Here is a 27,333-nt window from a genome sequence, read left to right as displayed (position 1 = left end):
ATGGACAGTAAAAAATGTTCATAATGTGCCTATGATAGACGTCGAACAAGGCAGAACGGACATCGCAGTCACAACAACTTCCACACTCACCCGCAGATTGCGCATCCAATGCATTTACATTCAATAACCACATACGCAAAACCTCTCGATTCCCTTCTCCCTCTTTATCACCAGCGATTTTCAACGGCCATGGACTTTAGGATGACGGCATGGATTTCGCTCACTGATGATTGCTTTACTTTGCACTCTTGGTCGGATACTTGATGTGTTCGAATCAGTTCTTGTTAATCGTGATTATCTCTTCATCTCTTAAAGGCCATGAGTATCTATATCGACACTCATACAATCCACGACATTGCTCCTGTTTAGCCCGCAGGCCAACAAACGCCGACCACCTAGATAGTATATATATATACATAGCAAAAAAGACACAAATAAAAATGCGTAAGAGAGAAAAAAAAATAGATGTGATATAGATGCGGGATATCTCTACTAAATATCAATGTTTTATACTCAAAAAAACCGACTCTCTTTTCGCTGCACTCCATATACATCCCCTCTCCTTCTCTACATGCTCGGACAAAAAGACAAGACTACTCTATAGGAGTCTAGTTCTTGGTCTCTCCCAGGACATCATCAATGTTGGACGCCGTATCCGACCCCGCGCTGGGGGTGTAGTCGCTGGACCCGGGCGTGTAGCTGCTGAATCCGTCCGAGACGATCACCGACGGCGCGGCGTGCTCGTCGTAGGCGGGGAGCACGTCGTCGCCCATGTACTCCGCGAACGCAGTCGTCGGGGAGGGAGGGGTGATGATGGCGGGGCGCTGGAAGTGGGAGGGCATGAGGTGGTGCTGGTGCTGGCACGGCATCTGCTGCTGTTGCTGCTGCTGCTGCTGCTCCTGCTCCCTCATCCTCTGCCTCCGCTCCTCGGCAGCAACCATCTCCGAAACAAGGGTAGCAGCGTTACGGAACTCGGTAATCTCATCCGTCATGCTCTCCATCGTCTCAAAGTCCCTCTCGGACTCGGAAATGGAGGGCCGGCTGCTCATGAACGCCTGCTTCTCCTCGTCTGCTGCCGTGGTGCCGGCGGTGGTGAACATGCGGGACCAGAAGTCTGTGAGGGTGGCCTTGAAGGCTTCCTTGCGGGCTTCGCGGTAGTCGCGGCGGAGGGCGCGGCGGGAGTTTTTGCGTTCGCGGCGCTCTGCGCGGGACTCGTCGCTGTGGCGGGAGGATCTAGAGGAGGAGGAGCGGGAGAGGATGCCGGCGCGGAGGAGGGCCAGGATTCCGATGAAGAGGAGGACCGCGACGGAGATTTTGGCGGGGAGGGGGAGGCGAGGGGGCCCGTGAGGGGGTCCATGAGGGCCTCCGTGCGGGCCGCCGTGAGGGCCTGGGGGAGGAGGGGGGAATCCCGGGGGCTGTTGGGAGTGTTAGTCTTTGCTGGTCTTGTGAAGAGGGGAGAAAGGGGGATGGACTTACGCCGTGGTGGCCGTGAGGGCCGCGGTGGTCGCCTTCGTGGTCAAGGGGGTGCTCATGCTCAAAGTCGGGAGGGGGTCCCGGGGGCGGAGGGCCCGGGGGACCGGGAGGACCGCCGTGGTGAGGGCCATCGAAGGGAGGAGGAGGAGGGCCGTGGTGACCGTGGGAACCGGGGCCATCATGAGGAGGCGGGGGAGGAGGAGGAGGACCGCCGTGGTGTCCGTGAGGTCCGTCAAAGGGAGGAGGGGGAGGAGGCGGCGGTGGGCCGTGGTGGTCGTGAGGAGGTCCATGAGGAGGCTCGTCGAATGGCGGGGGAGGAGGGCCGTGGTGAGGTCCTCTCGGGGGAGGCTCAGGGGCATCCTCAGGAGGTCCATTGGGAGGACCCTCGGGAGGGGGCGGCAGGCAGTGGCAGAAGCCTGGAGGAGGGGGACCAGGTGGCGGGGGCTCGGTGTGGTTTCCTTTGGTGTGGTTGCCGCCGTGTCCGGGGAAGGGGAAGCCTGGGCACGAAGGGGGAGGACCGTGGGGACGACGGTCGTGGTGGTGGCCTTCTCTTCTGCCTCCGGGGTGACGGCCCTTGCCGTGGAAGCCGGGGCCACCACCTCCGCGGACGCGGTGCATGAGGGTGTCGATTACGCACTTCAAGGAGTCGCAGGAGCGGAAGCCGCGGTGGCTGGGAGGGAAGATGCCGTGTTCTTGGGCGAGGCGGGATTCCTTCTCGTGGATGGCGTGCTTCAAGGCGTGGAGCTGATGGCGCATGCACTCGAGGTCGTCAAGCTCCGCCAGGACCTTTTCATCGAGCTCGGGGTGCTCCTCAGGGTGGTGAGGGCGGCGGTGGGCGTCGTCGTCGTGGCCGGGGCGATGGTGAGGAGGACGCTGTCCCTGCTCGCCGGGGTGGTTGTCCGGGTGGTTGCCAACATGGTGGTGAGGCGGCGGGGGGAAAGGAGGATCCTCGAGGAGTCCATCCTCGTCGTCGCCCGGGCGGGGAGGGTGTCCCTCGAACTCGGGGAGCGTCTGGGAGGGCGGAGGCGGGTGGACGTCCGAAGTGCGAACGTTGCCGGCGACCTCGATGATGGCGGCGGGGGCGGTCTGGCGGAAGCGAGCAACAAAGGCGAGATCGGAGGCGAGGGTGCGGCCGGAGAGGGACTCGAGTGTGAAGCGGAGGAGCTGCTCGTCGCCGGCGCAGGTTGCGGACCAGGAGGCGATGAAGGTCGACCCGTCGTGGTCGCCGGCAAAGGTGCCGCGGCCGAGGGTGTGACCGCCCTGGGAGAGGGCGTTGTCGTTTATCTTGATGTTAGGGTAGGCGCAGGGGGAAGGGGCCTCGAGGACTTCCAAGTGGAGGGTCTGTGATGTGTTAGGTTTGAGATGCTTTGGATGATCAGGGGATGAACTAACGTAGGGCTTGGTCTGGTCCTCGTTGAAGCCCGGTGGGATATCAAAGGTGACAAAGGTTGATGGTGAGGCATCTGGAAGATATTAGTCATGATGAAATGACGATGAGACTGCGGAATGGGAGATGAGAGGAGAATACATACCGGTGGCCTTTTCCATACCAATCTTGGACGGAGCAGCGCCGACGAGGGCCGGCGCGAGCAGGAGAGCCTGCGCCAAGCCACGCATGATGGGCGGTTTGGGGGATATTTGGTTGTTGGATGGGATGTGAGGTTTACCCTCGTTGAGACTCAACGGTCGTCAACCCCTTGCTTGTCCAAGTAGGTTACAAATCCCCAAATGTTCGTATTTGAGAAATCCCTCTGCCTGGACTAAATGGGTCCTTGTCGTTAGTCGTCCTTTTGTTGTTGTGATGCGTTGAGTTGAGTTAGGTGAGGTCGGGTTGACGAGGAGTGAAGGGTGAAGGAATGACGGAGAGTGGACGGCAGGGTAAGGTGATAAATGGCTGCCTGGGTAGGTGTACGTAGTAGATATGTGAGTTGTCGAGTCGTGTATCGGCTGGTGGTGTGCGTTGGTTCGGTGTGCCAACTTATTTGCTGCTAGTCCAGTCGTCTTACACCGTCGATGATGTCTCACACTCTCTCACACACTCTCACAAACCCCCCCTTAGGAAACGAAACAAGTATGAAAAAAGAACGAGTGGAAGGTATTCACACTTTCCACGGAGAATGAAAAGTGATGAACTGAGATTGGTGAGGAAGGAATGAGAAAAGAGAAAGAGTGAAACTTGAAGGATGGCAAAAGATGGAAACAAACACACCCAGGGAAGGAGAGAGGCAGTGTCGAGGGACTGCGCGTCCCTTCCCTCGAAGGTAAGGTACGAAGTACACTGACAGTGAGAGCAAAGAGGCAAGTGGGCACATTCAGGGACACTCGCACCTGCCAACCTGCGCTGCGTAGATTGGGGCTGCGTGAGCTGCGCAATCCTCTCGGCGCCGCTGGACCGGTGGTGGCCAATCAGCGTCGATGAGCTGACGAGTCCCTCGAATTTGGTCAGGTACGTACTTACTGCTTGGCTCGTGCACTCCGAACTGCCAGTCCCGCGCCGGGATCCACTTTCTGGTAGAGCCAATGGGAACCAGCGCATGTTAGCTAAGCACCGGACTGGTGGGGTTGATGCGATGGCCCTGGGAATTATTTCTGCTCCTGTTTCTTCTCGACCAAACACAACACCAACACTAGTACCAAGAAAGGTAGTATTAGTATACGGTGTTGCCGCCCTGCTGACTACGTAGTACGGATACACTGCAGCTAGACTCCCAGACTATCAGAATGTGCAGAGACTGCTGCAGTGTCCCGTTTGCTGTGAGACTGGCCTCTGCTGTTGGTCCCTGCTGTTCTCACTGTTGGGCAAACCGCAGTGTCGGGTGGATCCCGAACCACGGGCTAAGCACCGGAACGTGGGGGGCGGCGCTAGTCTTCCGAGGCGACGGGGTCTCCACCGTCGAGGCGATGAAGCGATGAACTCATGGGAATCCGGCACTGCTGCGCTGCACCTCTGCTGGACGCGCATTTTTTGCTTCCCGACTTCCTGGACGGCCACGCCGCTTCTGGTCCTTTGCCTTGGGGTTGTTTGATTATTTTCGGTCCCTCGGTCCACGATCGGGTGGAGCTATTTGCACCCATGCCACCTACGCAGTACTTGTAGAACGGACGGAAATGGGTGGCCATGCGCATTACAGTCGACCCATTTTGGCATGTCACAGACTGTCCGTCCTCGTTGCCGCCGTGGGCGCGCGGGTCCTGCTCGACTGATAGCCGAATCAATGGCCACGAGGCCATCCACCTTTAAATGACGACGGCGTGGAACATGTGGTACGACAACGTTCGGGGGCTCAAAGAGACCAGGCCAAATGCAGAGAGAAGGGGGAGGAGAAGAACCTGATGAAGAGGAAAGAAGGCTCGTTCGCCTATGATTAAGCAATACACTAAGGTAGTCTCTTTCCAACGTAAACCTACAAGCATGTCCCGTGAGAACGCCCGAATGTGGGAATACCCGTCCGTATCTTGTAAAGTTACGAAAGATGGATGAATATGCCGGATACGCCCCCCCTTCCTCCGTTCTCCCCGGCCAACCCCCTTCTCGCCCCGCCGTAGACTGCCAAATGGTTGGTTTAACCTACGGATACGCATGCAGGGCCGGTAAGGGAGATGTACGAGACGAACCAACAAACAGAACAAAACAAGCATGGACAAAGACCACGCAACTCCTCGAGGCTCAAGCTTTACACCACTGACCACCCAAGAAACAAAAAGTGTAGTCAACAATCCCACCCATCCACGCGTCAACTACTACGCAATAAGAGTTGCATGTATGTAACATGGCTCTCGGACTCTTTCGCCCCCCCCCCCCCCCCCCCCCCCCCCCACCCCACCACCACCACCCCCAACACACAACCCCCCCCCCCCCCCCCCCAACTCTACCAAAAAAAAGTTGCATTTTTTTAAAATGGGCCCCGGGCCCTTTTCCCCCCCCCCCCCCCCCCACCAGGGAAACAAGAGATCTGCGAAACAATCGCAACTCTGCGGTTCTGCCCCCTAGATTGACAGGTAAAACCGTAGAACAGACCCCGCCATAACCTAGAGAGCATGAACGAGCAATCATACCGGCACCGACGTCTTACAAGGGTGGCAGGAGGTCCTTCAACACTTGCACACGGGCCCGCGCTACGTCGGACCCTTGCTCGCCCTCGCCCATCAACACCATGATCTTGATCATTTTTGCTGCGTCACGTTGATTAGCACACAGTGGACATGAAGCCGGGGAGTGAGAAACCACAAATCACACAACGACGGAAACGAGAAAGAGAAAAAAGATAGAATAAGGGGGGTTAAAACAACTCACCAATGTCGCTCCTGGCCCTCTGGAACAACGGATCCCGATCCGCCTCCTCCGCCGCGACAGGGTCCTTGCCCATCTCCCGCAGCACGCTCCCGATACACAGCGCCTCGAGGAACGCGCGGTGGTTGAAAACCCACCACACCCTCGCCTCGAGCTCAAAGATGTCAAACAGCAGAAAGAAGGACGTGATCGCCTCGTGCGCCGCCTCCAGCGTGCCCCGCGTGTTCGAAGGACACTCTGCGCTCTCGGACGCGTACACGAGCATGATGTTGTGGTGATAATTGCTCGTCAAGAACAGCGTCTGCCTCACGACGCGCTTGTTCGTCCGCGCGAGGCTCGCGAGGCTCTCGGCGTCCCAGGAGCGGAAGACGTCCGGGAAAGAGCGGTAGACGCAGCGGAAGTCGGCGATGAGTTTGGACTTGTGGCGGACGGTGGCGCAGATGGGGAGGTCTAGAGAGCGCGGGGAGCAGATCGTTTCCTGGACGAGGTTGGCGAGGGTCCAGGAGCCGCGGATGTAGGCGATGTCTGTCGGGTCCGAGGAGGCGATGGCGGAGCCGTCGTCGACGAGGTCTTCGACGGAGACGTCGGTGTGGGTTGCGGACGGGGGGAGGGAGAGGAGGACTGTGAGGAAGGTGTCTTGGAGGAGGACGGCTTGCCAGAGTTTGCGGCGTTGTTGCTTTTCGAAGATGGGGGCGTCGGGGGTTACTGTGACGGTGTTAGGTTTTGGTGCTCTTTGGTAGTGATTTGAATGTTCGTACCAATATTGGGGTCACGATGTAGACCCATTGCGTAGGCCTGCCGGATGAGTATGCCGGCAAACGCCCACCCGTCCGAGGCGTGGTTGTCGTTGATCAGGAAGTACGTCAACCTGGTCCAGTCAGTATCAGCTTCTCTCAAGATGGCTACACGCAGATTTCACATGAAAAGGGGGCTCACTTACAACACCATGGACTGGATAGAGCGCAACGAAGCAGCACTCAAGTACGAAAACATGCGCAGCGCCTGGTTACTCGCCGACGCGTAAAACTCCGCCGTCTGCTTCGCATCGTTTGGCGAACTCGACGTCACGAATTGCGTGCCCAGCGCGAGCATCACAAAGATGAGCCCCACAAACGCCGCGTCGACGCGGTTCTTCTCCTCGGCGCTGAGGCTCCAAAAGTGCTCATAGTCGGCGTAAAAGGTCTGCCGGTGGATCATGGGGTAGACCGGGTCGACGCACTCAAAGTACTGCGCCAGCAGGATGTCGGCCTGGACTTTCTCGGGAAGGACGGAGATGACCTCGGGCAGGCCGCCCTCGCAGGTCCAGTAGTTTGCAAAGGGGTGCTCGGAGCCGATGCCGAAGACGTTGCTGGCCGTGGGTAAGGAGTAAGGTACGTTGGAGAGGAGGCCGGTGGAGGAGGAGAAGGCGACGGAGCCGACGGAGCCGCGGGAGGTGAAGCCGCGGCCTTCGATGAGGCCTCTGTCTGCTACGTTTGGGATGGTGGAGATGTCGCCTGGGCCTTTTGGTTTCGGGGGTTTTGTCATGCGGCGGCCGTTGGCGAGGGATCTTGTCGTTTCTCTGCTCTCTTGTTAGTTGTGTTCCGAGGGTCTCGACAATAGTCGCGAGGGCTGTGAGTGTGCTTACTCGAGTATCGTGGCCACGGCTGCATATTGGCATTCCGTCTGGCGTTTGATACATGCTAGGCAGTTGGGTCGACCTCGGTCACACTGCGTGCGTGTTAGCATAATTTTGGCTTGACTTGGTGGATTTGACAGGCCTGCTGCTTTCACTTTGAGAGCAACAGCACTTAGTACGACGTGGTTTACATCGTGTGCATGTCATGTGTCAAACCCGAGAGCATCGAATATCGTATCCCCAACAACGTCGTGCAGGTAGCATTATGTGCCCAATGATCAAGAAGACCTCTCGATATGACATTGAACTTTAGTCGCATTGGTACACTCGAACCAACGACACGATTGAGTGTGGGGGTAATAAGCACGCAATGATGAGAAATCAGATGAGATGAAAACACGGAACGAGAAAAACAAGGCATGAAGCACAGATAGCAAAAAGGCAGACAGTGAGATACAAAAATGAATGAAGCCTACCTTGGTCTTGCGCTCAACGCACTCAAAGCACGACAACGTAGGCTTATTCCGCTTCTGCTTCTTCCTCGCAGGGCCCTTGTCGCCGCCGTCATCGGGGCTAGCCGAGTTGCCGTCGACGCTCTCATCCGGGTGTTGGTGATGAGTTTCGTTGCCGTTGCCGTTGCCGTAGCTTTTCGGTGTCGCCGTTTGCTGCCGCGCGACGGGCGTCGAGTACGACGGTCCCGATGCCGCTGATGTCGTCGGCGAGAGTGCGGCAGCTGCTACTCCTCCGTTTTGTGGATGAGTGAGTGATGGTAGACGCCCATGTTCTGGTACTGGCGATGCGTAGGCTGTCGAGGCCGAGCTCGGCGTGAAGGGTTGCGGCTGGGGATGTGGGAGATGATTTTTGGGCGCCATGACGGGCGGTGGGAACGTTGCGCGCGTCTCAATTGAACGACTTGAAGGTGTGAATCAACGATTGAATTACGTTGTTAGATGAGCGGCCGGTGCCAAGACCGATTTGATGTCGACTGTCAATGGCGCCGCGAAGATGAGTGAACAGGCAGTCGAATCAATCCCCGCTGCTTGTTCCCGCTTGCGGCACGCCCACGGCGATGCTTCACCGAAAGAAGCTCAATTGAGCCGGCGGTTGGCTGTCCGGGCGGAGCGTCGTAAGAGAGTTTACGGGATAATTGGACACTGTGACCGATTCGAACAATAAGATTGCCCGGACGTCGCAACCGGCTGGGTTGGTTGGGAGCTTTCCAATGCGGTGCCTCCGTTTCCGCCGGGAATAAAGGCCAAGATTTGAAGAAGCGGAGGACAGACGGAGTGGATGAGCAACAATTCGGCGCGGCGACGGCGGGCTTTGCGCAAAGTTTCCCGGCAAAAGTATAGTGATTTGATCCGTGTCGGTATCGGCGTCGCCGGTGCTCAAAAAGGCCGGAGGGATGTGTGTGTTTGCGCGGTGTTGCGCTGGGAATAAACAGGTGATAGAGGCAGTGTGAAATGCGGTGCGGCGGCGGCGTCACACACAACGAAGGTGGGAGATTGCGATGGGAATAAGGAGGGAAACAAAAGGGAAAGGGAGAGAACGTGCGGAACGCGGCGGGAATTGGGGGAGAGAGAAACTCTCTTTCTCAGCCTGGCCGGGACTGGGGGACTTGGCCGGGAGCGACACGGCGGAACGTCTCGCTCTCTTTCTCTCTCTCTCTCTCCAACAAATGAACAAGGGCACTCGAAGAAAAGAGGGGAAACGCCGTTCACTAGGTATCCGACGAGCTAATCCAGGTCATGAGATTGAGCAACCAAAGTTCATATTGGAATCAACTGCTTCATCAACGTAAAGCCTTGCCTTGAACGTCTTGAACCAGTTCCATTACTTGGTACCGGTTCTCAGATTGCATGATCCAACGCGATGGATGACCATGTCACTCACGGAGGGAAATCCGCCATCGATGGGGGCAAAGAACGAATACGCGCAGCATCAACGCGCCCGCCCGCCCCTTGATCATTGCAACGGGCAATACAACCCCCAGCCGTCCCATCTTCCAGGTTACCTTACCTTTGCCTCTCTACCATCCGCCTACCATCGGATCTGATAAAAACGTTGAGCGGGAAGACACCGAGGTGAGGATCCGTACCCACGGTTCATGGCCATACAGCAAGACCTGTGTACGAATACAGCAAACCCTCCTCTTGGAAGCCCATCCATCCAAGAGGCCAAGCCCCCGAATCCAACTGCCGGCCGGTCAACGGCGCAAGGCTTGCTTCTGTGTTGCCTGCTTTGATCATTGATGGCTGGGGGTTTCTTTCGATCCAGTCAAGCAACTCAACCACTCAATCCATCCTTGGCTCCTCCACCCACCACCTCATGGGCTCCCCCCATGGCATGCTACAGTGGTGGGCAGATCAGCACTAAACCACGCTGGGGGGCAAAAAGGCTTGTCTTGTCTCGGGCCCCAGAAACCCAGGTCAGATTCGCCGGGAAAGCCTCCCCGAGTGCCGCCATTCCACCATTCCATCATGCAGACGGGTGTGGTGCCAGTTCCAGGACCTGGATCATACGAACCCTTGACAGTTCTGAAATATCCTGTATATCCCTAGATACGTTGGGTTGATAACAGGCTCAAGAGCCGCGCCCCTGAAGAACTTGAGCTTCTTGATTTGCTTCGTGAGAGGGTCAGAGAAAGAAAGAGCTGGCCAGACGCAGGCACTGCGTATACTAGGTGCAGACACCATTCGCGGCACGGAACAAGCTCTACATTCTCCAAAGAACGGGTAGCTCTGCATAGTATCCTGCTAGAACACCACGATGTCTTATCCAATGCGCAGATATCATTGACCGAATGGATCAAGGTGAACGAGAACGAAATGCAGCATCCAATAGATCCATTCTCATGCGTCCTCTCTCTCTCTCGCAACTGCACCAGATACGCTGCGGTGCTTCTTTTGCCTGCCGCGAACTCCCCTGCCCCAGTGGAGTTTTCCTCTCCCCATCTGCGCGTTCGCACTTCTACCCGAACATCGACGTCACCAATACAACTAGAAAGCGCCCCCAACTGTCAACCAGACACCCTTTTCAACAATGACCTCGTCTCGAGGGCCAAAGCTTCAATAAGAGTCACTTACTCGCAGCCTTCTGCTTCCCAGGCTCTTTGTCTCACAACAGCTATGACTGGCAAAAGACCACGCTGAGGCTTCAGACGACATCCACCTCGGCTCTCTTGCGAATCGCGCATTGACCCCAGGGGACCGCCGATGTCGCCTGCCGGCTTTTCGGGTACGCGACCCCTGCGAGCTAGAAAGCCCACACAAGAGCGGCCGCCCGGCTATGCGCCCGCCCTCCAGGACCACGGGCTTTATGAACAGCCAATTAGCAGAAATCAGCATCCAATCACAAGACGCGTCGATGGTTTAGTGGTAAAATTCTCCGTTGCCATCCAGCAGCGTCGGGGAGCCGGGGGTTCGATTCCCCCTCGACGCATCTCTTTTGCTACTTATCCCATTTTAATACCGTATCGATACTCTGTTTCCTCTTTTGCCTCTCTTCGTATATCTTCTGCATCTGTAGTTTTGTATTAAGTGAATGGTGGGCGTATCGTCACCTTGAGTGCATGTTAAATCCGGGTGGCCGAGTGCTAAATCCTTATTTATTCCTACCCTTTATTTATTTTTATTTTTACCTTTACTAGCTACTCGGGCGGTTCTCAATATCAATTATATAGTATTAATATACGGTATTAGTAAATACTTACACTATCTCGGTAGACTATTTTTTTTTTTTTTTAGATTTTCTTTAACTTTCCCTCTTATAAAGTTTATAACTACGGATTATTAACGGATAGCAATATTAAGTACCCGACGCTACTACCTTATAAGCCTACTACGTACTTAGCTAAGTTAGCTACCCTTCTAAGTATAGTAACTTATAATAGTAATATCAGAGATACCCTCGTTACTATTATTAAATAATATCGACTTTTATAAGTATAATATTTACCTTAATATTTTTAATTTTAACTTATATATATATATATATATATTCGTTACCTCGTTTTTTTATTAAAGTTAAAGACGCTTCTTTTATTATTATTATTATTACTATTACTATTTAACTATTTATTTTAAATATACTTTATTAAAATACTAAGACGTTATTAATAACTCGTCGACCCTTAGGGCTTTTTTAATAGCTAGAAGTTCGATCTTATAAATATTATATTAAATAACCCCGAGCTATAAAAAGACTACTTTAATAAATATAATATTAATAATATCGACTTATAAAAGATAGATATATATATTATAATAAGTATCGCCCTTATTAATATTTTTTTAATATAATAAAGTAATATAAATAAGCCTAAACTTAATAATATAATTAAAAACTTAAAAAGAGCGTAATTAAGCGTATTAAATAGGAATATTAGGGAGAGGTTATTATTAAACTAAATAAAAGGAGAAAGTAAGGGGTAGTATTCGGCTATTAAGAAGGCGATTAATGTGCTGCGGCGGCGGGGTTATTAGTATCTTGAGTTTGGTCAGTGTCGATAGTCGGTGACGGCTGCGGCCGGCTGTAGTCAGTTATGAAGTCTTGTTAAGGTAATTACGCAATAGAAACTCGATATTGACCCTGATAGACCAGCTTGCCCGTGAAGGCGAAGATGGCCCCCAATGAGGCGGACCGGACCCCAAAGGGATTCCTGCCCTTTATATACATGGTTTATTGGTCGAGACGCCAATTTTGCTAATTAATGTCAGCTGCTTCTGGTCATGGATTATTCAACACTACCCAATTACTAACGTTGACTCGGATTCATATGTTTTGTTGGTTGTGCTCAAGACATCGACATGCAACTGAGAGTCACAACAGCGGCAGGCATCGTCCAAGAGACAGCAGTTTTCTTTCTACTCAACTCTCCTTCATCAAGTCTCTATCCGCTACCCAGGCCTAGGAGAAGCCTCGAGCGAGGCCTGTCTGGTACATTGCTTATCCTCAACCCGCTGTCCATCCACCAAAACACCATAAAACCAACACAGCAAAACCCAGCAATCAGCTGGAGGCATAGAACAACTGAAGCCGCAGCACACCTTTTCAGAACAAAACTCGCAATTAATGGGGGAGTTCCTTTCGCTTATCCGTGACTGTCCCCTCACTCCAGCCCCTTTGAGAAAAATGAAATCCCTTTTCCACTAGGTAACCGGTAACCCTGTTCCAGCACTCCATCCATCCGTCTCTCGTCCTCCATTATTTTTGACATCCCAAAGGCCGTATTCTCATCTACCATGAACCCTTCCACTATATTCCCAAACTCCTCAAATGCCATATGTGCTGTGCCGCGCTGGCCAAGGTCTAACCAAAAATCAGAGCGCAAGTCCTGTACCATCGCCGGTCCACCGGTACAGAGCAAGAAGTTCCCGTCGACGCTGGTGCTGCTCATGGAGATCCTCCGGCACCCGACCCCTGACCTGCGCCAAAGCACTTCGCATAACCTTGCTAAAGTTGCGCTACAAAGGGAGAATAGTCAGCACCCAAGTCTCTCGAGCACGGAGAAGACATGGGGGGAAAGAGAAAGAAGCTCACCTGATACTCTGTGTTCAACGTCACAACGCAGGCCTCATGCGCGCGCACAATCGTCTCGCACGCCTTGACGACGCTGGGCGACGCCTCAAGCTGCAACTTATCCGCGATGAGGAGCAGCAAAAACGACCCCTGGAGCAAGTAGATACCGAAGAAGAACGGCATGAACTCCAAGCCCGGGTCGAACTCGAGAATGTGGCTGATAGCTTCGGCCGCCGAGACAGCGTGGCCGGTCGCCGTGATGAACCCTTGCGACGAGATCCAGAGGTCGTTGTCATCGATAAGGTTGATGGGGTCCCATTTGCCCGCGAGCAGAATGTGCAGCACGTGCATCACGTGCGTACCGTACGCCATAACGATCTTGGTCTGGATGTCGCTCTCCGTCATGCGGTTGAGGGATGAAGACGCGGTTGTGTGGACGGAGTGGACAGAGGGCGTTCCAATGTCAGCAATCGGACCGTGGTCTACGCTACCACCCTCAGGATTAACTACTACGTCGCCATTATCATCGAGGTTAATGTTGTTCACCCGCGTGAGATGAAGCTGCTCGAACCGCCCGAGGCTCTTTTCATAAGCCTCGAGATGGCGCGTGATCTCGCTGGCTTGATCGTCCCACTCGCGAGCCGAGCGGAATCCCACACCGAACCGCGGATGGTTTCTGGCGTGGTGGAGGTCTACGATCTCACCCAGGATCGTCATGAGCGGGAGGAAGTAACCGAATATGCTGTGTCCCGTACACTCAAAGTGCGGCCCGCGCACGCGGCCGCTCGATACGCCGCCGGCACCGGTTGAGGCGTCTCCGCCCAGGCTAGGGTCTGTCGTGACGTGCGCGGGTCTGAACTCGCCATTCTGCCACGCCGTGTCGTCCGTCGGCTGCAGCAGACCGGCGCACTCGAGGTCGAGCAGGAATAGCGGCCTGTTATAGCATAGGGCTAGATGGCGGTCGACGATGTACGTGAGCCACCATATCCTTCGGCGCTCCTCGCGCTCCTCCTCCGTGATGACGCCCGGGTGCCCGCTGCCTGCCAAGTCATCCTCAACCTCGCCGTCTGCGCCATCACCATCGTGCCCGTTGCTCTGGTTCATGGAGAGAGGGGTTGGCGGCAGTTCACGGCCGAGCTTCAGCTCCCTGGCCAAAGACCAGGCCGCATTCCACCACCGCAGGCTCGCGCCCTTGTACTCGCTCGCGGAGACTACTGTCGCGAGGTGGATGTAGGTAATGACGTCGTCGAGGGTGCCGGCGGCTCCGAATGGACCGGATTCACCCGTCAACGCGTCCATGCTGATTGACCCAGGAAGCGCAACGCCGAGCCCGCCAAGTGCTACGCCATCGATGGCGGGGCTGGTCACCGGTGATGTGTCCCCGGAAGGTGTATGAATGAGCGGCTTGAGAAGGCTGACGGTCAGCTCCAGCAGCCTCTGGCAGATCTTGCCCCGTGCTGAGGGGACGCTGGTCAGGAAGGGTGCATCGCTCGTCTGGGCTGCCACCCAGAGTATGCTGGCTAGCAGAGCCGGCTGGCATCGTCTCGGTTTGCTGGGGTGGAGGAAAGACCTCTTACGGAAGACGAAGCCCAGGACGTAAGGTGACATTGGGTGCATCTGTGCCGAGGACGAGGATGCGAAGTAGAGGTCGATCAGGTCGCATGCCAGAGCCGCCGGGATGAGGTTTCCAAGATGGGGCATCAGAGGATGCAGGACCGGGTATCGTAGTTGCTGTTGACCGGGGTGGCCGTAGCTGCTCGGAGGCATATGAGACTGGTATTGCGCCGCCGGCGGAGAGGACATGGACATCCACCCGGGAGACGTCGGCTCACCACCGAGAGGGTATGCACTGATCGGGCTGGCTGCGATCCGGAATGACGCGCCGTTGGTATATGCCGTTGGGCTCTGGGTCTGCATGGGATACGGTATGTCGGGATATGCTGATATGCCACCCTGATTTGGACCGTACCCTGCGTGGGCCGGTCCCGGCATTATGTGTGCGCCCAGGCCTTGCCTGTCGTATCCCCCGTGGACGCCCCCGTAGCCGTTGAGATCCATGGTTGTTGGGCTTTCGAGTTGATCTCTGTCCATCCCGTGATGAGCTGCCAGGTGGGCTTGGTGGCTCACCATATCTCCCATGCTATCGAGTGAGCCGGTCCTTTGGCTTTGATGCATGGCTTCCTCGCTGAGCTCGTCGATGGCCTTGCCGATGTGGCCGTGTTGAGAAGTCGTCGTGCCTAGTGATGGTGCTGCCTTGGCGTTATTGGACTCGGATTGCTCCGAAGGCTGCCCATTGTCGTCGGAAGGCGATTTCGGGCCCTGTTCTGCGCCCGTTGTCCCTGCTTGCGCGGCGGCTTGCGCGGCAAGGTCTTTTCGTGATGCCTTGCCTCTCTTCTTCCTCTCGCGGATGTACTCGCAGCCCAATCCGAATTCTGAAAACAAGTCAGTCAGTCTAGTCCAGTCCAGCCCAGCTCCCCCACGCCACGCCGATCATCTATTCAACTGATTCTTTCTTACCTACACAGTGGGCACAGGGATGTTGCCCATCGCACTTTGTACGCAGCTGGTTGCACTGATCACAGGCTCGACTGATTCTTCTACGAACGGGGCCGGATGTGCTAGAAGAACGACCCGCGGGTCCGCCGCCGTATGGGTGTTGACGGTGTTTTGTTGACTGAGGGCCTGCTCGCGCGAGGTGTGGGCTGTGGACTCCCCCAACCTGCTGTTGAATCTGTTGCAGCGCATAGTGCGAGCTCGGCGCGAGGGGGTCGACACCATTCGCGTGGGCATGGCCGTTGGGAACATGGTGGGCGTTGGAGAAGAGGGTGCTGGACTGCATGCCATGGTATGGCGAAAAGCGGTGGAGCGGGTTGGACAGCATCCTGTCTTCTTCGTGCTGGGACCAAGCCCGCTGTTGGCGATGTAGTGGCTGAATGGTGAAAGTGCTACTCGAACAACGAGCAACTATCTGCCTTCTCTCATGCAGATAGGGACGTGAATAAGACTGCGAGATGGGCGGCTGGAAGGATTCGAAGTGGTTAGACGAGTTATGTCAACCAACTTTGGCGATGTTGCTCTCTTAGACTGGGGCAAGCGATAGATAATATGCGAGCCTTCAATAACACAAGGTAACTTCTGCTTCGGTCAGCACTGCTGTAGGCCGTTTAGGATAGTTGGGGGCGCAAAAGGGGGCGGGACGGAGAAGAAGGATGGGCATGGGGTATAGTAATATGAGCTAAACTGAGAACAAGTGGTGGGCGTGAGATCTGCAACGTCGTTGGAGAACGGCGCAGCATAGAGCAACGACAATCATGGCGGGGTTGATGTACAGACGGCTTGGGTGACAGGGTAAGGAAGACGGGACAAGCGACAGGGTGCTTGAAGGAGTGCGGCGCAGATGATTGAGCGAAAGAGAGCTTTCTGTGAAAGTGGAATATTGGGACCGAGACCCAAGTTAACTCACCCCTTGGAGATCAACCCGTGAAGTTATGAATGTCGGTCGTTGCCGTAATTGGGGGAGTTCCAAATAGTTGAGTTGTTTGGTTGCGTCCCGTGTCTCGCGTGTTGTGCTGCGGCGGGAAGGGTATCTTGAACAATTGGTTGGTAAATCCAAGTGCGAGGTAGTAATATCAAGGCAATTCGGAAGCTTGAAAACAGTGGTTATTCCGAATCTGTATCGCCGGGGTTGTATGCGACGATGATGTTCGTTTCGGTGGTCTGGCTCGGAGCTCTCCTCCCTTCAAGTTCTCGATGTCCACTGCGGCTCTCTTCGACGGATGGCCTGCGCTCGAAGCTTGCCACGTATGTAGAGATGGTTCAATAGAACGTGAATGCTGTTCAAGCCGTTGAGTTACTGCTCAGTTTAGCTGGTCCGCTTGCTGTATGATAACGTGGACCATCGCATTTACATTGGTAGAATACTGTAAACGGCGGGATAAAAGGGCGAAAGGTGTGGAGGAGGGCGGCTGGTGACAGACAGGGCGGCGGCCGCAGAAGCAGCGAGAGGATGGATGTATGTACGGGACACGCGCGAATGATTCGAGAAGAAAATTAAAATTGACAACAGGATGCTCAGCGGCAGCGCATGCGCATGTACAGAGAGACGTACAGACGTACCAACGGCGCGTCAGGTAAGGTTCTCGAAGGGGGGGAAGAAGCGAAATGGTGACTTTGTGGTTCCTCGGGCTTAGCTATATTATATGGGACGCTTGTACATAATAGCATGCGAGGACGGGGCAGGGTTGCAATGAGGGGAACAGGGGTGATGGCTCGACGATGGGCGACAGTAAGGTGAGGAGCAACGAACGGCATCGAGAGGAAAACTGGCGACGGGCGGCCATTTACGGGTGTGAATGTGGAGAATCAACGAGCATCTTTGGGCGAGGAACAGGGCCACATGCCCCAAAAGATGCTGCGCCGGTCTAGAACGACGGGCTCATCCCATCCATGGTCCATCCTCCTTCTCCCTATGATGGATCATCTCGTCCTGGTTGGAGCGACGGGGTTGTATGAGAGAGAGTGTGTGGCTCAGCATTGGGTTCGGTTGGTTGATCAACAATAGCAGAACAAGGTGAAGCTTAGAGCCAGCCCGGTGAGGGTGATGAACGCGTTTCCGGTCCATTCCTCTGGAAGGATCAAGGCATGACATGGCGGTGACAAGACGGCATGGACTGTCATCAAACCTTTTCCTCCCCACCGGGACAGGATCCCCACTGCTTCCATGGTCTTGCTCGGCTTTGTTTTTGGCCTGCCTCGGGACAATTACCTAGTCACAACATGGCAGTCACTGTTGCTTGGGTTAGGACGTCGGCCGAAGATAGCGTGGTGTGGCAGCTGTACTCCGTACGAAGTAGCGAAGAGGGCGGGGGTGTTGGCGCGGCACATTTTGGGCTCTGGGGGTAAACGAGGAGGTGGGAGAAGAAGATGGGGAATCGTCTCTTGGAAGCTTGAGTCTCTCTCGCTTTCTCCAGTCTTCAGGCTCGTCTCCAGACCTCCACCGGCGCGGCCCCAAAGTGGGTTGGGAGCAACAAGCTTGGTACGCTGGACTGTGCCATCCCGGCCAATAATGCCATTCGGCTTGGCGGAAGGCTATCTTTGCTTGTTCAAGTTCTCGTTCGGTCTGAGTGTAGCCGAGTAGCAGACGCACCGCCGTTGTTGGAACCAGTCTCGTTGGTCCGGTATAGCGACGAACACGCAGCCTCTCCCTCTGGCGTGCCTTGCACATAGGGCTTTGGCTTGCCCGCCCCCGCCGGTCTTAGCGGTTTGCTCTCTCATCCCAATGTATAGCGAAGTGCCGATATAGTTACAGAATTGTGTGGCGTTGTTCGCTGCTACGACGAAAACGGCAGACGTGAAGAAGGTCCGGCCATTTCGGAGCTACTCGTCGGTCGTCTAGCTTTGAGGCGCTATATGTGCCTTTCGTTATGCTTTCTATAGACGGGGTGACGGAGTCGAGCTTCCTTTCCAACATCTGAACCAACCGTAAATGGGCTTTTGCTACTTTTTGCTGGTCGTATCCTCCCAGATGGCGTCACTACAAAGTGCCCAGCTACGAGCCGCAAGTCATGTCATACAGTGGACATGCACTTGTGTGGTGGAAGGGTCAACCGATGGCATTATCATGCTCACCCTCCTGATCCAAGCTTGCGATGGGATCAAGACGAAATCCTTCGCTCGAAAGAGCGCGCGCAAGCCAAGGGGACGACGTCCCTGTCGAAAGCCCCGGATTCTCGTTGGGTACTTTGATGGAAATTGCCCAAACGGGAGCCAAGGACATGGGGGAAAGACCCTTTTGGTTGGCGTCTACTCCGTAGAGAGAATCTTTTGCCGTCATGACAATAGCGCACGGAATGGAGCCAAAACTAGGCGGAAGCGGACCTCTGGAAGGGTGGCGTTTACGGATGGTTCTGCAGCCTCTCGCCGTTTCTTCTGTCTGGCACGACATCGCTATCCGTCATCTGTCGAGCCGCGCCACATATGCAACCTCTACTGCGTTCACTGGAGATGAGTTGTCTCGTTTCCCCAGTCTGCACTCTCCAGGTTTCTGACGCAGGTGCTCGGTGCTGGTGGGTTGTGCTGGAGCTGTCGGTACATGGCAGTACAAACCCCCGTTCAGACGAAAGACGCATAGCAGGGGTCTGTGCGGTAGAAGAAGAGTTGACCCGACGAAGAGGCGTGCAAGGGACATGGGAGGAGGAGAGGATTGGATGAAGAGTACTCTGTAGAGATGGAGGAGTAGAGATGGAGGTTAGTATGAGGAGAGGGTACTTGGATGACACCGAGTCAATTTGAGTGCTGTTAGTCACGCGGAGGGCCCACTCCGAGGGCCCGTCCAGTGTCTTCTTTGCTGCATTCAAGGTCAAGTTGTCGCTGCTAAATATGCCACTTTGTATCTGTAGTCTTCAGGATGATCCTCCAACACTCTTCAGATGAAGTTTTCTCTTTACATCTAGAAACTCAAAGACTTTGTCAAGCTTCATTAAAGACAGAGATTGCCTTCTACCCCTTGATGCTCATGCTCTTCGACGGCGTGTGTGTGTTGGGAACAACATGTGGTGGCGGAGCTTGTCCCTTCATCTGCTCTCATGTTCAGTTGGTCTGGTCATCGGCGCTCGTTTGTTGTTCGGTTTAGAAAAGAGTGCGTCTTGTGTCAAAAGCACCGACGGTCACGATAGCAGCGGCGGAGGTGTCGAGGCGTTGCGTCTGTTCTCTGCCCACTTTCGTCCCGATGACATGGTCAGGACCAGGACAGAAGCCTATCGCATCAAGCAAACCGAAACCCTCTGCCAAGGTATGCGGTGCCGGTTCCTATACAGATGAATAAGAAAGGACCCAGGACCGTTCCAACGTCTGTCTTACTGTAAGACAGCCCAGCGAACGGGATTGAGTGGGCACTCGGCAGCAGCCTTGGGGCAACAGCAGTATTCGCAGTATACCTGCGTCTGGAACAATATCCGGCGGGCGAGACATCTGGGGAGAGAAGGGGGAATAAAGCAGGGGTTGAAAGGTACAGAAAAACGCGGCGGCAGATCCAAGCTGCAGAGAGTTCGCAGTGATTGCAGGTGGGAGATGCAGCCTTCGAACGGCACCATATGCAGGTGTTGGTGCAGGATCCCGAAAAAGGAATAGTCGGATCTATCGCCCGAATTGGCTTGCCTTGGCCCTTTTCGCCTGACCTGGCGACTGGGGATTGGGAGAAACGGGAGATGAGGATGAAGAGAGGATGAAGTCAACGTAAGGTCGCCTTGGGTTGCACCGCATATGACCATGTCCACTTTATCGTCTTATCGACCTATCGCATCTACCCTCCTTATCGTACTACACTGTCTAAGACATTGTCCTGCTTAATGCTCCATACCCGTGTCTCTGGTCCACCTCGATGGAAACTCTCCGCAATACTTCCACTCGCATCTCAGCCCAACTCCCTTGAACATTTCCACATCTCTCGAACACAACTAATTACAGATCATCCTTCTCGACAACAACAATCGTGGCCGCAACTCCATCGAGTCAAGAGAGTTCGGTCTCGCATTCAGGTTTCGACTCCCTATCCCGGTTCTATTCGTTGTCACTGGCAGAGAACCCAAGGCATGAAGGGTGTTTCTAAAACTGCTTCTGTCAGAAAGCTTTGGCAGCTTCCAAATCACAAGCGCGCCCTCCGTCGCACCTTCTTCCCGTGCCGTTGCACCATCAAAGCTCTTATTTGACACGCGCCAGCCACACTAGAGGCCTTGTCCCTGCACCGCACTCGATTTGCGCAGGCGTTAGTATGGTTCTACGGTCGTCCTAGCTCGAGTACAGCTAGAACCTCAAGGAGGTACCTCGGACTTTGCCGCGCTGCAGTACGCTTCGTTTGTCAATGTGTACCTGAATCCTACCCCTACCCACTAACTCACCCTGCGCTATGCTCACTCACTCAAGGATCACATACGAGAACTCTCATCCCCCAAATGTGTCCTGTTCCATCCTAGCTCATCTAACCACATCCCGTCAAGTCGTTCTGCAAGTCAGCGAACGGCCGTGTTCCAAGGAAACGCATCTTTGCAAAACAATGTTTCCTTCTCTGCAAACACACGCGCCTACCGTGGGCGCCGCTCACTCACTCACTCACTCATCCCCCAGGCCACTCAATCGCCCAATCTCTCTCACCCGCCTTTCATCCTCGCTTACTCTCCGATATGTACGCACAAGCGCACTCTCACAACCTTCTCATCCCACATCCTCATTCAAGCCCATCATGCTCTTCAGCACACTTTCTGACTATCCCACCCATCCCGCTCTACTCATCTCCTCGCCCGTTCTAGTCAGATAGACGAGACCGTCACACCCACACTGCGCCCCCGCGCGGGCACTTCCTTATCCCGTTTCAAGCTTACAAGGTGACAAGAGCCGGACCGAAGTCCAGCCCAAAGTAGTCCATTCACAACCAACATGTCATCGGTTGCACCAGTGCTGCCAGTCGCTCCCCTGACAGCATCTTTGGGCAAACTCTCTTGTTAGCCCCCTCCCAAATTCCATCAAGCCTTCCTTCGAAGAAGCTTCTTCGTACACTAGACACGCGTCAACAAACTCTGGGGATTGGAAAGGAAGGTGCATCCCTCCGCTAGCTAGCATGTCCCCTTCAAGGTAAACTAGGACCATCTATACCGCGAACACTGCCACAGCCACAACATACCCTTAACAACCCCATCCCTCCGGCAAGATCGTCAAAACCAACGCCACAGTGGTCACCAACCTGTTGGTGGTTGTGGTCTCTTTGCATCAAGTCGATTGGCTTGCCTTGTTCGACCGTGGTGAGACACCGTTACTCCGTACGCTCTGGTTTTCTACGCAAGTGCGAAACTCACCACTGAATGTCAGAGCCTTCCTGGTCCAAGGCTCGCGATGACAATGACCCGTTTCCTCCATACGCACAATATCGGGGGAAGTCCCGAACGAAGACGCTTGCAAACCTTCAGCTCCGGTCCCGCAGGTCGAGTGCCGGTAAATCCAAGGGCATCCCTACTCCTCCGGACCCAACGCCAACGGCAACCCCATCGCCCCCGGCACAACAGAAGAACCCTTGGGGTTGCCAGAGTCAGCACCCTGTTGTCCGGTGATGGTGTTGACTTAATTTCAGCTAAGGCAGCTGTAAGGGGCATGCTGCGGCCTGCTTCAAGGGCTGCGCAATCGTGCCCAAACCCAAGAAAGGGTTTTAGGTTTTCCCAAATCAATTTCTACCCGTGGCGACGTCGACAGCAACTTGTCAGTCACAGCTGAGTAATGGGCAGAAGTCTTGCTTGTTCTCAGTGGATCAAGTCAATAGCATTAAGTCTTCTGTGTCATGCACAAGCTGGACCAGCATTGGACTCATCGAAAACGGGCTCCCGCATACCGTCGCGGTACCCAAAGGAACATCCAGCTTGGCTCTTCGTCATCCATCTCAACTGGCTCGCGTCCGCTTCAGATGCCTTCTGCAGGCTGCCACACCAATCTCACCTCCTGTACAGAATAGATGCCCAGTGACACCCTCGCGCTTGAGATGAGCATGGAGAAACGGTCAATCTGATCCGGTCCACTAAAACGCCTCCCACCGCTTCTCCGCACATGCGGAGCAAAGGATGTTTCTTTCTCCTCACCTCCCACACCCCGTTGCAGTCGTCCCGCCTCCTCCCCACACCACGCACACCACCTCTTGGGCTGTTACCACCACCACAACCAAAGATTCCATTCGGTCCTGCCCGTGGGATACGCCGGGTGCGGGACGGTGCCGAATCTCTCGCAAGACTGGTCTTCAAGGTGCCATCTTCACTGTATCTCATTCTCGAGCTTCCTCGGCCCTTTGAATGAGGCACACCTGCTCGTCTTGCCGACCCGAGTGCCTCGGGTTTCAAGTGCCTCGGAGCAGGTTGAGTGAGCGTCACTTTCGCAACCTCTTCCTCAAGTGTGTTGACCTTTGCTGGCTATTGGATCTAGAAGGCCCGAGGTGAGCATCAGCTACGAGCCCTGAGATCAGGTATGGGCATCCTCTTGGACTGGCACGAGTTGAAGAACTGTAGAAATTGGAGGAGCTAGCTGACGGCGACAGTGAGAGTGCGTGTGGGGCCTTTGGAGAACTTTTGATGGAGGGTCGGCCCTTGGTCCACCACCACCAGCCATGAACCCAGCACCTATGATGACGGCCCTCTCTCACAGCCTCAAGCTGGGGGACCTCCTTTCATCAAGCCGGTCTTGGAGTGACTACTACTAAAGTCACCGACAGATGGAAATCCTCTCCATCCTGGTCGATGTGGTCGAAATCTCGGTCACGCACAAAGTTGGGTGGCGGGATGCCATCCTGTGCCGTGTGTGTGTCTGGCTAACACCTCGCTACCAAATTTCGCATTCGAGTTTTGCAAAGCTGCCCGGGCAATCCATGACTGAGAGAGCAAGTGACCACAACCACCTGCGTAATCATTTCAAGGTTTACCATTTTCTCCTCAAGAAACATCACCTTCAGTGTATGGCATATCGTATTCTAGATGACTCCCCAAACGAACATACTCATCGATGTTAAGCTCCCCTTTCCCTCGGAAAACAACTAGCAACGGAGGGAATCCGACTCTCTAACGATGACGGATGAACGAGAATCCGGCCAGAAGAGTATGGCGCCACCAAATTAGGTTGCTCAAGTGTGCCACGAGGTATTTAGCCTGAATACGGCACGGCGGTCGCGCGTGGCGCCATACCATAACGGTCGTCGGTCCGAAATTCCCCAAGATGCGAAAAGATCGGACGCCTCCCTTGTCACCTCTCATTCGTGGCTTTTGGATAGAGGCCCCTTCTTTTCCTCCGCGAACCAATCGAGGCCCCCTGTTCTACCCCGAATCATCCACACTGCTCATATTACTCCAAACCCCAACATCACCATCCGCTCTTCAGATGTTCATGCTGTACGGAGTACATTGCTTGCCAACGGCAATGGCTTCATTCTTTACTCTTAAAGTCTAGAGGCAGGCTTCTGTTGGCTCTGTGGCCTGAGTCAACGTTGCGGTTTAGTAAGTGCTGGATGTCTTGGTCAGTAAGTACCTTGTTTACTCCGTGTCTCGGTACCTTAAATTCGGTTACCTTAGTACGACTCTTCTAAAGTATTCACGGCAGGTATGCTCTGGAACCCTGGTCTTGTCTCATTCCGTCCCCGACTGTATCGTACCTTTCGGATGACGGTGTCATCGTCTCCTTAGCTCATTTCCGTCAGCTAAACGAGGCTTCTTCCGTTCGCCCTTCACAACCACGTGGCAACGACACATGCCGTCTAGGCTTTCCGGTCATCTGGGGACATCGGCCGGTGAGCTAGTGTACCGGCAGATCGCCCTCATACCGGGCACTCTGCCTCGTCAGTAACTAGTCTTATGCTTACACCTTTGCCATCGCCGAAACTGAAGAACTCGGGCCCCGCATAGAGCTTCAAATACTATCTACCTATTTGAGACACGAGCTCAGTTTGCGGTTTCCAATCTGGTACGCAGCGGAGGCAAGTGCCCTGTCATCCGCTGGTATTCAAATCTCGTGCCGTCTTGGCTTAGCTAGGCTACCAAGAAATCCTCTCGACCAACAAATCAACATCAAGGGATCTGACTTCCATTGGCCACTGCTACTGTGATCGGTCTAAGCCAGAACGCCGCAACTCCACACATGTTGTTACGCTGCTCTGGGGGTAAAGTCAAGTGACGGCGAGTTGCCAACAGGATCTCGCGTAGCCCTGCCCTCAGGTCGCCACATACTCTGCAACTTGATGGAAGGCTGAGGACTATTCCACTCGAAGCAAGTTGCTTCACGGGCCCACCTACATTCTCAAAATCCTCGTATCCATGCCTGTATGATCCCATATTCGTTGGGGCCTTCGGCAGCTGGACCGCCCTTCCATCCAACGAGGATTACGTTCTAGATTCTCTCTCTGGAGACCCCTTCCCATCGTATTAGGGCCGGACTGTCTAGTGACTTACACATTTCCTCCCATTTCTTCCAGATGTTCATCGACCGAGGAACCAATAAGGCTCCGATCTCGCTTGCTCGATCAAAGTTCCGGGGAGAGACAAGCGATCAGGGCCGCAGGTCCACTCCCGGCTTCTCGGGACCGGCATCATTCTCGGCCTTCTTAGTGGACTATCGGGGAGTTTCCCCGGCCCTTGCTGCATGTCGCATGAGACCACAGGCGTGAAAGTAGACTTTCGGGACGAAAGTTCCTCCCGTGACCCGTAACTCCAGTCTGCGCTGATCTTGAGGTTCCTTCACACCCGTGGGCCCAGCTTCAATCCAGGCCGTGGCAGGGACAGCGTTTCTTGACGAGAGATGGGGAAGCTGGTCCAAGAGGTGGTACACCCATCCAAAACGAAGAAACACCATGATTTGACGGGCCGCCCACGAGCCGCTCAGTAAAGGAGAAAGCGGCATGCGACGGTGCCTGGTCAATGTGGGCAACGATGTGCTACTCTCGGGCGTCTAGGCCCGATCACACCTAATTGTTGCAACCTCAAGATAACCTGATTGGACCTGTCTAGATGATCATCCGATCAAGGAGCATTCACTGAAACCGTGTCGTTATCTACTAAGCCAACCGTCCCACGCCTAGTATCTAGTAGAAAATGAATCTATTGCGTTGCCACCACACGGCTTATCCGGGCCTGCTAACAGGACCCCTCATCAAGGGTTCTTCCTGCCAGACATAGTGAAGGAAGTCTCCAGATGACCATGAGCCAGGCCCAAGCAAGCTTCCGGCATTTGAACCTCATGACCTGACACCTGCACTCAAAATCCGGGGTCGGGGGAAAGGAGAAATTTCACTGCATGCAGTGAGTGGAATGCTGCCTTTCCCCCCACCCACGTGCCGGCTAAAGTCGAATGTTGAGGCAACTCGGAGCTGAACTGATGCAGTCTACTCTATTTAGACAACGAGGAACTTTCGAAACGTCATTAACGGGGAAGGTTTCGCAAATGTTGTGGCGGCGTCTGTACTTATGCTTCATCTCAAAGCTACAACTAGGTGTCATAAGGGTTAAGCCGATAGTCGAGAATGAGAGAGTCGTTCTAGCTGAGAATCGTTCTAGCTTTGATGCCATTGTCTATACTCTCACAGTTGCTGGTGTTAACATTCTCCATGGCACCGGACATGGTCTTTGCTAGACTTGGCTCAGATCTTGAGCATCCCAGCTTCGTGTTGCCGGCCATCGAAATGGATCAAGTCGTCACGCAGCTGTTCTATCTCGCAACGCCGACCAACCCTGCGAGCTTCTAGGAACGAATCCGTCCGTAGACCTTTGATAGAGCAATAGATACTAGCACGCATTGAAAGCTGCCACTAACAAACTGAGATTCTCAAGATGTATGAGGATACACTCTGCCTTCTCGAATAAGCTTAGGCTATCAGCCTCGTTTGGTATCCCATAGTATCTCAAACTTAGATTCGGCTGATAGCGATGTTACACCCCGCATTCTTAACTCTGCTACGGAGCCATGGCTCATCCATTGGAAATGGACTCAGTGGAATCACTTTAGCGTAAATAGAATAGTCGGAAGGAAGGGAATCCCTCTTGATCTTCCCCGTTAGGAAGCAATGATGATTGACTCTCGTGTGCTGAAGTTGATCAATAGAAATTTGACCCTCGAAACTTCTATTGGCAGGCTTTCTATTACTTCTAGAGTCGAGCACAATCTATAGTTGAGTACTTGATTAGGAGGTAATAAGACTTTCTAGACATTGCCTTCAAAAGGATTCAAGGAGGTATGGGGCGAGTATCAAATCCGAGATAAAAGCAGTAGAAACGTGTTAAATGGAATAAGAGTGAATGCGATAGAGAAATGAAAAGCGCCTTGGTTAGACTCAAAAAAGGTTAGACTCAAAGGACATATTTAAAATAACCTGATGTTCATGCTACAGATGTCGAGTGGTCCCGGAACGGGTTCACCAATAAGGAGTCCGGAATTGGATTTTATCGGTCGCTTATTTCGTAAGCGACGTCTCGTCGTAAAAACAAGACCTTCGCATTTGCCCCATGAGCCAGCTAGCTATCTGACGCTGGAAGGATCTTGGATGTGAAAAACACGAACGACCATATGGAGAATGAATGGCGAGCGGAATACATATCGCGATCTCTGCAGAAAGACTAGAGGCCTATCGGACGCTATCGTACTCATTCTTATCAGTGGTGTGCAGCTGCAATGCTCGTTGTGTCAGCCATGGGTCGCTCTGAGGAATATAAATTCCGCTACATCGTGTCTCTGGCAAATTGGACCAAAGCGTGGTCCAGGTGGGTGAACATCAAATGAGGGGATCAACCTATCTTTTCCTATCTTTGGGAACTACGATCTGGTTCGACCTCTTATCATAAATCAAAACTTGAATATTCTTGGTAAACCTGCTATCTTCATTATTGTCACGTATTGGACCAGGTTTCATTCTTAGTGATTGCTTGCAAAA

General features: G+C 54.0%; 7 protein-coding genes across 7 annotated transcripts; 2 read left to right on the top strand and 5 right to left on the bottom strand.

Annotated features, from left to right (window-relative positions):
• Nucleotides 1-608: 608 nt before the first annotated feature.
• Nucleotides 609-3,090, bottom strand: CABS01_14465 (uncharacterized protein; the record flags this gene model as incomplete). The annotated part of the gene is made up of 4 exons (XM_060547804.1): nt 609-1,415; nt 1,477-2,814; nt 2,866-2,936; nt 3,006-3,090. 4 exons carry the CDS (start codon nt 3,088-3,090, stop codon nt 609-611), a joined length of 2,301 nt encoding a protein of 766 aa, XP_060393313.1.
• A 1,245-nt stretch (nt 3,091-4,335) lies between these two features.
• Nucleotides 4,336-8,251, bottom strand: CABS01_14464 (fungal specific transcription factor; the record flags this gene model as incomplete). Its single annotated transcript, XM_060547803.1, has 7 exons — nt 4,336-4,708; nt 5,547-5,646; nt 5,768-6,469; nt 6,523-6,632; nt 6,705-7,310; nt 7,389-7,471; nt 7,856-8,251. 7 exons carry the CDS (start codon nt 8,249-8,251, stop codon nt 4,336-4,338), a joined length of 2,370 nt encoding a protein of 789 aa, XP_060393312.1.
• A 4,449-nt stretch (nt 8,252-12,700) lies between these two features.
• CABS01_14463 (uncharacterized protein) lies at nt 12,701-15,780 on the bottom strand (the record flags this gene model as incomplete). Its single annotated transcript, XM_060547802.1, has 3 exons — nt 12,701-12,844; nt 12,921-15,331; nt 15,417-15,780. The coding sequence occupies 3 exons, from the start codon at nt 15,778-15,780 to the stop codon at nt 12,701-12,703; spliced, it is 2,919 nt and encodes a 972-aa protein (XP_060393311.1).
• A 1,917-nt stretch (nt 15,781-17,697) lies between these two features.
• CABS01_14462 (uncharacterized protein) lies at nt 17,698-18,123 on the bottom strand (the record flags this gene model as incomplete). Its single annotated transcript, XM_060547801.1, has 1 exon — nt 17,698-18,123. The coding sequence occupies one exon, from the start codon at nt 18,121-18,123 to the stop codon at nt 17,698-17,700; it is 426 nt and encodes a 141-aa protein (XP_060393310.1).
• A 396-nt stretch (nt 18,124-18,519) lies between these two features.
• Nucleotides 18,520-19,109, top strand: CABS01_14461 (uncharacterized protein; the record flags this gene model as incomplete). The annotated part of the gene is made up of 2 exons (XM_060547800.1): nt 18,520-18,892; nt 18,925-19,109. 2 exons carry the CDS (start codon nt 18,520-18,522, stop codon nt 19,107-19,109), a joined length of 558 nt encoding a protein of 185 aa, XP_060393309.1.
• Nucleotides 19,110-19,448: 339 nt separating this feature from the next.
• Nucleotides 19,449-20,027, top strand: CABS01_14460 (uncharacterized protein; the record flags this gene model as incomplete). The annotated part of the gene is made up of 2 exons (XM_060547799.1): nt 19,449-19,708; nt 19,760-20,027. The coding sequence occupies 2 exons, from the start codon at nt 19,449-19,451 to the stop codon at nt 20,025-20,027; spliced, it is 528 nt and encodes a 175-aa protein (XP_060393308.1).
• Nucleotides 20,028-25,022: 4,995 nt separating this feature from the next.
• Nucleotides 25,023-25,310, bottom strand: CABS01_14459 (uncharacterized protein; the record flags this gene model as incomplete). The annotated part of the gene is made up of 1 exon (XM_060547798.1): nt 25,023-25,310. One exon carries the CDS (start codon nt 25,308-25,310, stop codon nt 25,023-25,025), a length of 288 nt encoding a protein of 95 aa, XP_060393307.1.
• Between the last annotated feature and the right edge of the window lie 2,023 nt (nt 25,311-27,333).

Source organism: Colletotrichum abscissum (assembly GCF_030869225.1).
Source record: "Colletotrichum abscissum strain IMI 504890 chromosome Unknown Scaffold_54.1, whole genome shotgun sequence".
Classification (NCBI taxonomy): domain Eukaryota; kingdom Fungi; phylum Ascomycota; class Sordariomycetes; order Glomerellales; family Glomerellaceae; genus Colletotrichum; species Colletotrichum abscissum.
Note: the sequence above shows the minus strand (reverse complement) of the source record. Positions and strands in the feature narration are given on the sequence as shown.